Source organism: Pollicipes pollicipes, unplaced genomic scaffold (genome assembly GCF_011947565.3).
Source record: "Pollicipes pollicipes isolate AB1234 unplaced genomic scaffold, Ppol_2.1 Scaffold_7261;HRSCAF=8764_pilon_pilon_pilon, whole genome shotgun sequence".
Classification (NCBI taxonomy): domain Eukaryota; kingdom Metazoa; phylum Arthropoda; class Thecostraca; order Pollicipedomorpha; family Pollicipedidae; genus Pollicipes; species Pollicipes pollicipes.
Window position 1 is genome coordinate 53,279,251 of NW_023597054.1, and position 11,400 is coordinate 53,290,650.

The window sequence follows — 11,400 nt, forward strand, 5'->3', positions numbered from 1 at the left end:
GAGAACACCCATGTGCTGCTAGCGAATGTTTGGCTAGTTTGGCGAGCGCCGCTTCGAGGTGCTCGCATTCCCTTCCTCCTGCCCCAGGCGCCCCGTGCAAGGGAGGCGACCGCGGGGGCCAGGCGAGGGTAGTAACAAAGGGGAAGACTCGGAGAGCCGCCGGCGCGGGGGCGGACGCGCCGGCGGGACGGACTGTGTGGAGTGCCTGTGACGCGTGTCAAATACAAAAGTGACTTTGGACGTACTGAGTGTACCAATGAGCCGGAAGCAAGACGCCAGAAGAGTAGAACTTACGATAGCACTTTAGGCAGCAGGGTGGGTCTAATTGATTTCACTTGCCAAAGGCCGCATTCACCATTATGTAGTCAAGCTTATCTAATACAGCTTGACAAGAGATCTCAAATGACACTTTTCGTGACCCTAGTTTGTTTATTTTGGCTTCAAAAGATATCGGGGGCTTTGCCTCACCCTGAGTCTGAGTCTGCGGCCGAGTTCACTGTTGTTCAGTGGATGTATACGCTGAGACGCATTCCTCTCGGGAATGAGATGATTCCGAGTTTGAGTTAAACGTCGTGAGTCAGGAATCAATTCTTAACCCAACTAGACTTAAGCCTATGCCTGGTCTCCAGGACGGAAATAGTGAAGTCACTATAGAGATCAAATGAATTCGAACAGAACGTAAAACAGGATCGACTGATCTTCTGCCGCACTCTGTTCTCTTCTCATGGTACATCAGTGCGTATAATGGCTTAATGCATGCAGCTTGTATGACTTTCAAACAAAATCGTTAAGCCTATCGCTCTATATCACCGTCTATGACATGCAGGTGCGTTGGCATCAATGCCAGGTACAGGCGAGTCTCTATGTTGCGACATCGCAGGCTCGACACGTGTCCCCGGCCTGCTCGTGAGTTGGAGTGGGTCCTCCGTGGGTTCCAGCGCACACACCTCGACTGTCAAAGCCCTCGGCAGGTCCATCGGACTGTTTGAAGTGTTCTGTGATCTGATCCAGGGACTTCCCCTTCGTCTCGTAGACGAAAAAGATGGGGTAGAGTGCACCGACGGCCGTGATGGCCGAGAAGAGCCAGAACGTGCCGGCCTCGGTCAGCCCGCTCTTCAAACTGTTGAAGCAGAGCGTGATCAGCGTGGTGATGAGCGAGGTGATGGTGGTGCCGACGCTGGCGCCCATGCCACGCATCTCCGGCGCGAACATCTCACCTGCGGCAGACAGGAGGGCGGGCGTCACTGGCGCCTCACCAGCGGGGTGGGCGGCGAAAGTCACCGCCCAGTGTTCACCAATCAGACGAAACATTATCAATATCTGCGGCGAGATGATGAACCAGCGCTGATGCACGCAGAGGAAAGCTTTCGACTTTCGCTGTCTGCCAATGACTTACGCTGATTTACCAATGAGCGCCAGAGACGGACACTTGATCGGCCAGGTAGTTGTCCAAATGTCCACTTAGCCGCTGAAATGGGCCCGCTGAGTGCACTCTAATGAATAACGCGAGCGCGAAGCTCGGGCCTGGCAATCGATGAGAGCTGTGTCCGCTCTCGCAGTGGTTCATCACGTGCCCCTGAACAAATACGTTTCACCCTTACCCTGGCGTAACTGAGCGCAGGCGGGCTGTCAGTAAGCACGCTACACCACGCCCTGCGTGTCGTCATCGCGTAGCCGCCATCACGCGTCCAGCAGCGCTCACCGATCACGATCCAGGGCACGAGTCCCAGCCCGATGGCGAAGGCAGGGTTGAAGATCAGCAGGCAGGCGAGCGGAAGCCAGCCGACGCCGCTCAGATCGTGGCCGGCGCGGAGGAGGTAGAAGTAGAGGCCGAGCGTGGCCGTGCAGGCGGCTGACACGCACGACGAGGCGACCAGCAGTGGCCGTCGGCCGGCCCGGTCAGCCAGCCAGGCGGCCAGCAGCGTGGCCGGCAGCCAGGTGGCCGACGCCAGGATACTGGCCGTGTGCGGCTCCATCGACGAGCCGGCCGCCTCCAGGATGTCCACCGTGAAGAAGGTGAGCGCGTCGGTGCCGGACGCCGGCTGCAGGACGAAGAGGCCGGTCACAACCAGCATGGGCGCCAGGTAGGGCCGGCGCAGCGCGTCGCGCGGCCGCACGTGCCGCCGCAGCACGTCCCGCGCGTACCGCGTCACCTCCGCCAGCTCGCGCGGCACGTCGTAGCGGGGCCCGCGCAGACGGCGCAGCGCGGCGGCGGCGGCCTGCTCTTTCCGCCGCATCACTAGGTAGAGCGGCGACTCGGGCAGCAGTGTGATGCACGGCAGCCAGGCGGCGGACACGGTGGCGGACATCAGCGCCAGCCAGTTCCACGCCACGTACTTGCCGACGATGAACTCGAACAGCGTGCCGCAGCAGAAGCCGATCTGCGTAAACATGCCCAGCAGGCCGCGCACGCGCGGTTCCGACACCTCGCCGATATAGTTGGGCAGCGCGAGGAAGGAGCCGCCGCAGCCGAGCCCCTGCACCAGCCGGCCGGCCATGATGGGCGCCGCGGAGCCGGCATAGCTGACGGCCAGCCAGCCGGCCGTGAAGAGCACCGCTACCAGCATGAAGGTGGCCTTGCGGCCGATGCGGTCCAGCGCCAGCGCAGCCAGCGGGCCGCCGACCATGGCGCCCAGCGGCTGCAGGGCGCTGATGAGCGACTCCTGCCGGCTGCTGAGTGCCATCTGGTGGCGCAGCTCCGGCAGCGCCGGGCTCGTGAAGCCGCTCGACATGCCGCACAGCATCTGGCTGACCGATGCTGCGGCGAGACGGGGCGAGCCGGGTCACGGCGGCACACAGGCGCGGCACACGGCAGCCGCTCACGAGACGGAGCGGGCTGGGTCACGGCGGCACACAGGCGCGGCACACGGCAGCTGCTCACGAGCCGGAGCGAGCCGGGTTACGGCGGCACACAGATGTACCCCAGTACAGCCGGTCACGAGCCGGAGCGAGCCGGGTCACGACTGTGATGTGCCTCAATACAGCCGGTCACGAGCCGGAGCGAGCCGGGTCACGGCTGTGATGTGCCTCAACACAGCCGGTCACGAGCCGGAGCGAGCCGGGTCACGACTGTGATGTGCCTCAACACAGCCGGTCGCGAGCCGGGTCACGACTGTGATGTGCCTCAATACAGCCGGTCACGAGCCGGAGCGAGCCGGGTCACGGCTGTGATGTGCCTCAACACAGCCGGTCACGAGCCGGAGCGAGCCGGGTCACGACTGTGATGTGCCTCAACACAGCCGGTCGCGAGCCGGGTCACGACTGTGATGTGCCTCAATATCAATATCAATATCAATATCAATCAATACAGCCGGTCACGAGCCGGGTCACGGCTGTGATGTGCCTCAACACAGCCGGTCACGAGCCGGAACGAGCCGGGTCACGACTGTGATGTGCCTCAATACAGCCGGTCACGAGCCGGAGCGAGCCGGGTCACGGCTGTGATGTGCCTCAATACAGCCGGTCTCGAGCCGGAGCGAGCGGGGTCACGACTGTGATATGCCTCAACACAGCCGGTCACAATGAGGCGTAGCCAGGGGTGTCACTTTCTAAAATGGCCTGGTGGCTGAGTCCCTAAAGTCGACCTAACCTGCCCTCAGATCCCGATTTATCCCGGGATCTTGGTCACTTGATGTCATAATAAAAGTGTTGACTGTTTGGTCCCTTCCAAAATTGTTTTGATGCTAGGGTCCAATTTTAAGCTGAAATGAAGATGCTTTTGTAAAACATTTAGAATGGGGTGTAATTCAAAAGGCAAAACAAATCTTGAAAAATCAATCAGCTGTGATAACCAAAAAAGGCGTCTTTTTTATATATCGATGGTGGTCTGATGCGAAAAGTACAACTTTGTGCAGAATGATAAAAATACAGCTTCTGCGTCACGTGACGTACATACGAGAGGCTGTAATAAAGTCGTGCACATTTTAAGTATGCTCCTACATACAAAACAAAACTGAACTACATGACCTTCGCAACGGACACGTAGGTCACAAGAAGTGCATAGAAGATAAACAATGCTTGTGTCTGTACTGTCAACGCGGTGACCATTTGAAAGAGTAGTTCGACTAAGGCTTTAACACGTGCTGGAAGTTATATAGCCAAAAAGGCTTTCAACCCGTGAGGTTTCGTTGTTACGGGTTAGGAGTTTCCAAGCTGAAAATGACAAACCTGCAGTATATTAGGAGGTTGTCGTTGAGCAACATTATCAACAAAGTATTAAAGGGTTCGTTCCATTGACAAAACACGTTTGGAAGTGCTTCCACAGCTCTTACACTTTCACGGTTCACAACACAGCTCTGTGGTCTTTTCCGGATTTTTTCGGACATATCTGTTAACACCGCCTCGATGTTTTTCTCTGTGAAGCACACCGCACAAAATGTGGCGGTTCCATTCCTCGTAACCATTTTCCTGTGGTGCATCCAGGTGGAAGATGCGGCACTGAACATTGCTTTAAACCGTCCCACCCGGAAATGTACATACCCATCTTTTTAGAAATGTAGGCTTTGGTTTTTCAAACATCAGCGTCAGTGTGACAGGTCAGTAAACATGTCAGTCCTTATGTCCTATATAGTCCTTATATAATCCTATATCACAAATGCGGAGAGAGTTCGGTGAGCCTTTTGATGTGCAACCGTGTGAACGTGGTGGTTCTCAAATATCTCCCTTTCCCGCGCGAACGGAAACCCGGAACACTGAGTGAGGTTCCCCGATTTTGCCGTAAAATCTCGGTTGAGGGTGATAGCAGCATCAGCTTCACAAAGAAGAGCTAGAAGGATGAAAGCAACGGACTGTCTCCATGTGAAACTACCAGTAATATAGGCTGACCCAGCTAAAAGTTAATTCGCGTTTTACTGGACAGTGACAAGGGCATTTCTAGTACAATCTAGACTGAAAAAAACAATGACAGTCATCACTGATCACCCGTTAATCAAATCGTGACTCCACAGAAACTGTTTTGAGGATGAAAACGAAGAACCTGTCAGTATCATCTCAAAACGCTGTATTACTCTTACGTCCCTCTGGAGGGTCGCTGGGGCGGCTTCGCGGGATTGCTCGGGACAAGGAGTGGTTTGAGCAGGTCGACGTGACACCGCGCATGGCACGAGCTTCTCTGGACTGGTTGCAGCATTTCCCCGGAGTGCACACCAGCTTCAGACCGGTGTGCTGTGGGTGGCTCCGCACTCGCCAGACCTGTCGCCACGGGAGCCCATGCTGTGGGATGGCCTAAAGGACCCCCTCCACGTGTTCATACTGTGGGATGGCCCAAAGAGCCACCTCCACATGGTCATGCTCTGGGATGGCCTAAAGGACCCCCTCCACGTGTTTATACTGTGGGATGGCCAAAAGAGCCACCTCCACGTGCTCATGCTCTGGGATGGCCTAAAGAACCCCCCCCCCCCCCCACGTGTTCATGCTGTGGGATGGCCTAAAGAACCCCCTCCAGGTGTTCATACTATGGGATGGCCTTAAGACCCACCTCGACGCGTTCATGCTGTGGGATGGCCTAAAGAGCCACCTCCACGTGTGACAAGCCAGCGAACCTTTAAGAGCTCTAGGCCACATGCAGACGAGCTGGAAGGCATCGCCTTCGACGAGATCGACAGGACAACCAAGCACCTGCTGCAGGTGCAGCTGTCACGCATCCTCGACCGTGAGGGGCCATCTGGAGCATCTTTTGTAGTCACTGTTAAACGGATGTGAAACATCTGACTAACCAATAGTACTGCTTGTGTTTTCACATTGCATTGACAGTCAAGTACAGGTACAATCCCGATTTTGCGACCAATACGCTTGCCTTTCTTCAGGTAATCGTTCGGCAACTTTTCTTTGGGTTACTTAGTACTTAAACGGGTGCCGCATGCTGCAGTCCATTTTTTGTTGCTCTGATCCACCCGTGTGATCTCATAAAAGTCCGCCAACTTTTGCAGACTGTCCTAGTCAGCGGAAGAGTCGGCATGTAGTTACACTAGGCGCCTACAGAATACTATCTGACACACAATGAGCATGATATCAACGGTGATGTCAGGTATGTATAGGTACCTAGTGTACCAATGGTTCAGATGAACTTCCTGCAATTTATTGGCCCAGTAATCCCTTTTCCTATGCGTTGGGGGCTCATAACAGCATTGAGGGTGCTTCAGTCAGCATTGGGGGCTCAGCCCAGCCGTCCCCAAAAAAACGTACAAAGTTATGCCCCCTAGACGTGGCACACGTCAGTACGCGGGATATAGATCAAAGTATCGCCAGAACGCAGAGCAGAGGTAACAGGAGGTACAGAGGTACACAGAGATACACAGACACAGCGCATACCAGTCGGTTATGTCAGTACGCAGACACAGCGGATACCAGTCGGTTACGTCAGTGCACAGACACAGCGTGTACCGGTCGGTTACATTAGTACACAGGCACAGCGCACACCAGTTGGTTACGTAAGTACACAGACACAGCGCACATCAGTTGTTTACGTCAGTACACAGTCACAGCGCACACCAGTTTGTGACGTCAGTACACAGACACAGCGTGCACCAGTTGGTTATGTCAGTACACCTACACAGCGTGTACCGGTCGGTTACGTCAGTACACAGACACAGCGTGTACCGGTCGGTTGCAGTACACAGACACAGTGTGTCCGGTCGGTTACGTCAGTACACAGACAAAGCGTGCACCAGTTGGTTACGTCAGTGCACAGACACAGCGTGCACCGCCCGGTTACGTCAGTACGCAGACACAGCGCACACCAGTTGGTTACGTCAGTGCAAAGACACAGCATGTACCGGTCGGTTGCATTAGTACACGGGCACAGCGCACACGAGTTGGTTACGTCAGTACACAGACACAGCGCACATCAGTTGTTTACGCCAGTACACAGTCACAGCGCACACCAGTTTGTGACGTCAGTACACAGACACAGCGTGCACCAGTTGGTTATGTCAGTACACCTACACAGCGTGTACCGGTCGGTTACGTCAGTACACAGGCACAGCGTGCACCAGTCGGTTACTTCAGTACACAGACATAGCGTGCACCGGCCGGTTACGTCACACACCTGTTGGTTACGTCATTATACATACACAGCGTGTACCGGTCGGTTACGTCAGTACACAGATACAGTGTGCACCGGTCGGTTACGTCAGTACACAGACAAAGCGCACACCAGTTGGTTACGTCAGTACACAGACACAGCGTGCGCCGGTCGGTTACGTCAGTACACAGACATAGCGTGCACCGGCCGGTTACGTCACACACCTGTTGGTTACGTCAGTACACAGACAAAGCGTGCACCAGTTGGTTACGTCAGTACACAGACACAGTGTGCACCGGTCGGTTACGTCAGTACACAGACAAAGCGTGCACCAGTTGGTTACGCCAGTACACAGACACAGCGTGTACCGGTCGGTTACGTCAGTGCACAGACACAGCGTGCACCGGTCGGTTGCGTCAGTATACAGACACAGCGTGCACCGGTCGGTTGCGTCAGTATACATACACAGCGTGCACCGGTCGGTTACGTCAGTATACAGACACAGCACGCATCATATGGTCACATCAACATAACAAAGCGGAAACAGCAGCCTGTCACATCATAATGCCATCATAAGACGTCGGACGACTACGGCAATGTCAGTCTACCGTCAGGCTACAGAGATGACCACACCAATCCACGCACTAAAACGCGCCAGCTGATCCCTTTTTTTCTCCTGCTTTCCGGTTCCGATCGGTCATGTATAAGAACAATGTCATAGCATATGCGACGCACTTTCTTTGGGAGCCCCATTCACCCAAACGGTCGGGGCTCCAACCACCCAACTATATGTTAACATCCGCAAAGTCTCACGCGTGTTGCAGCTGCAACGCTGACAAGATTGCGTAGATCTCCATAATACGTCCTGTCCTTGATGACGTCACTTTACTGGCACTGCACTTCTCGGCCGTTCCACTAATGTACCGACCCAGCTCACACCGGCTGACCGTGATGATATGCCGACCAAGCACATATCAGCTGACCGTTGCGCCGCACTGACGCATGACACGTCAACTGACCACCTCATCCTGCGGGCACGGCACACGTTAGCTGACTCCATCAGTCCACCTATATGGGACCATTAGGTGGTCACGTTATTTCACCGACAGGACACACATTAGCTGACCACACCAGTCTTCCGACCAGCACATGCCAGCCGGTCAACTTTCTTGACAGACGCATCACACATGCGCTGATCAAGTCAATATTCTGACCCAGATCATCAGCTCATTACGTCAGTCTTCTGACCCAGCACATCAACTGACCACGTCAGTCTTCTGTCTAAGCATATCAGCCGATTACGATAGCCTTCTGACTCAGCACATCAACTGGTCACGTCAGTCTTCTGGATGAGCACATCAACTGGTCACGTCAGTCTTCTGGATCAGCACATCAGCTGATCACGTCTATCCACCGGTGTGGCAGACGTGCAGCAGCCACCAGCTTTGCCCCCTACTTCGACAGTCTACCAACACACTGGATGACTACGCCAGTTTGCTGACGTCTGACACAGTACACGTTAGCTGCTCCGAGGGACCGCCCACGTCGAATGATCGTGGCACTCCACCGGCACAGCACACGTTAGCTGCTCCGAGGGACCGCCCACGTCGAATGATTGCCACGCTCCACCGGCACAGCACACATCAACCTGCTCTCGTCCGGCCACAAATACAGCACACGCCAGAGATGCGCGCTGATCCATCGACGGAGCACACGTGATTAGCCGGCCACGCCGCCCACAGCACACCTCGCGGCAGTTGGCTGTTGGACTTCGGCTGACTCAGCGAAGCTGTCGACCAGCGAAGTCAGCGGAGCGAAGCGACCGCTCGTGTCTGACGTAAACAGGCGCGTGCTCAGTGTGCCGAAAAATGGCCCAATTCCCAAATTTGCGTCCTAAATGTGAAAATATCTTACAATGCGAGGTAGGTGTGTACTTACTTATCATTACTATCATTTTCACACGACGGCAAGGCGAAACACGTACCTGTCATGACAGTCAAGACCTGCGGAAGGAGACGCCCGCTGGACATGATTCAGCTGCTGTAGTCTCCAGTGCGCCTCAGCCCTCCACGCCCATTTCCACTGAGCCGAGTCGCCTTATCGTTCTGCAGTGATCGCGTGCCTCCGACTGGCAACGGGCAGCTGATAACGGATCGTCCCGTGACGCCGTGGAGTAGGCGGGGCGCTGCGCCGCGGCCAGTGACAACTATAATGCCGCTCGCGCGGCCGCCGTGCAGCACCTCCTTGGAAAGTTCCGTGACGTTGATGATGTATTCATATTCTGGTTCAATTACGACAGAGGATTCTTAAAACTTCGCCAAGGGGTGTTCTTGTGAAGCTCATCAGGAATATCACGAGTTTGAGCGCTGTTTGGGGACCGTGGCTGCCATTCAGGGCCAGATTCAGGATCGGAGGGCCGGGATACGCCATTCTGATAAACGTTACCAGTGAAATAGAACAAAACCGGTCCGAAAAGATCGCCCGGGTCAAACTCTGAGATGAGGGAGATCCTAGTCGACGTCCAAAACCACTCTCGCCAAATACTCTCTGCTGAGGTTTAGGAAGGTTTTCATCGCGATAGTAATCGACCCTGGATGTCTAATTCAAGCTAAAGGGCGATGATGTGTCTACATATATGGTGTAAGTAAAACGCCACATGGTCGACGCCTGAGGGGCTCATGCAATGGTTCTCGCCTGAGGGGCGAAATATTACGGAGCGGGATTGGTCATTTAACTAACCATCAAACGTGGAATAGCAGTGCAAAGCTGTGCTCAGATTAGTCGGCCTTTATCTAGGATGCTTCATGTAGTGTTAAAAATGATGTGTACTCGGCTGACATTTGAGGTAATAGCTCTAGTCACAAAAGGTACCATCAACCTGGTTCGTACTTCAAACAACGACTAAAATTTTGATAAGACAGCGTAATAATGATTACATTCGAAGGCCGCACAGAAAGCCGGTAATTACGAAATGCCAGCTTTTCCTGAATACCGGGCTGCGCTAACCGGATGCAACCGATAAGAGCCGCAGTTGGTCGCAACTTGTTTAAGAAAACTGTGTACCTTCATCCTACATACAAAGACACATCGCTTCGGCTACGTTGATGGGGGGGAAAACCAATGGCCGGTGGGCCAATACACGCCTTAGCCAGACAGCTCCCGAGAGTTATGCTGTGTTGTAGTGTCAGGTAAGGTAACTCGGAAATAGTTACCGTAGCAGGTGCCTCATATGTGCTTTACACAACAGAGTGGTGATTCTGATTCATAAGTATGCAGCAGCAGCAAACATGTGCCTGCATTCTGTGGCTTCGTTTTAACAGGAGACACACCACTCTTATCAGCTTTTCTCGCATTCTTTTCGGTAGGCATTATGTGAAGCTTCCCAGACTGCATGGCCTGCAATAGTCGATGCTTATAATGCTTATACCCCCCCCCCCCCCAGCTTTCCAGTTTGTTTCTGCTCAAAGTGCTGTGACAAAACTTATCGCTTGAATAACGGTGGGCGAAATCCAAGCGCATGAAAACACTTTCGCGCTGCGGGTCATGATTGAAATACAAAAAATCCTGCTGACCGGTACCCAGGCCGTATTTTGGCGTCTCAGATGACAAAATATGATGCATCTGTTGCGTCATTGGGATGGCATCTGCCTCCTCGGTTTAGTAAACCGAGGAGGCAGATGCTATCCCAATGACCCAACGTGCCTACCCGCTCAGAGAACCTCGCCTCTCAAAGGTAAACAATGTTGAAATGAAGATTCTATTTTGGGAAGCTGGTAGTCTTATTTTCCGAATGGTATAGATAAGTCGAATGGATCAGGTTAAGAAGAAAGCATCCTTTGATGCATATTTAGCGTAGCAACCACAACGGTCACTTATTTCCAACATGTGTGATGTTTAATATGAACGGACAAACTCACCCATCCCTACCCCTCATCCAAAATAATAATATGCCAAAATAATTGGATCTCTGTCCACGATTACCCAACGTGAAAAATACTTGTTCGCGCGTACAAGTCTGAAGGTAGTCTTCACGTTCATTTGTATGAAATACAAATGCCTCAGCCCAAGCTCTCCCGAGGCTCCAACCTAGCGCCCTGATGCGACGGTATCACTGCTGATGCATATGCTGCAAACAGGAGACTTAAGCACGACACAGGAAAGCTGTTAGGAAAACAGTCCTAATGAAAATGCTTATGTCATAAAAAGACAAAGCTCGAAGATCATAAGAAGTTTTCGTTTAACCTGGGCAAGCCGGTCCTTAAAATGCTTCACACGGCCGGCTGGACATGATCCCACATTATTATCATCGCACAGAAAACAGTGGAACGCCCTAGCAAAGTGAGCTCGTCATTGCGAACGGAATAAGCACATTCCATTTT

The 11,400-nt window shown here is 53.6% G+C and overlaps 1 protein-coding gene across 1 annotated transcript; it reads right to left on the reverse strand.

The window, feature by feature from the left end:
- Positions 1–741: 741 nt before the first annotated feature.
- LOC119111612 (facilitated trehalose transporter Tret1) lies at positions 742–10,942 on the reverse strand. The gene is made up of 5 exons (XM_037235420.1): positions 10,939–10,942; positions 2,118–2,758; positions 1,958–2,042; positions 1,703–1,852; positions 742–1,217 (listed from the first exon to the last, which is right to left on the reverse strand). The coding sequence occupies exons 1-5, from the start codon at positions 10,940–10,942 to the stop codon at positions 862–864; spliced, it is 1,236 nt and encodes a 411-aa protein (XP_037091315.1). The 3' UTR covers positions 742–861.
- Between the last annotated feature and the right edge of the window lie 458 nt (positions 10,943–11,400).

What these genes read in the sequence shown, in the direction of transcription:
- LOC119111612 (XM_037235420.1), bottom strand. An exon ending in GGGACGTGCTGCGGCGGCAC is followed by an intron (nt 2,043 to 2,117) that starts GTGCGGCCGCGC and finishes TTCGTCCTGCAG; the next exon opens with CCGGCGTCCGGCACCGACGC. An exon ending in GATGGAGCCGCACACGGCCA is followed by an intron (nt 1,853 to 1,957) that starts GTATCCTGGCGT and finishes CGTGCGTGTCAG; the next exon opens with CCGCCTGCACGGCCACGCTC.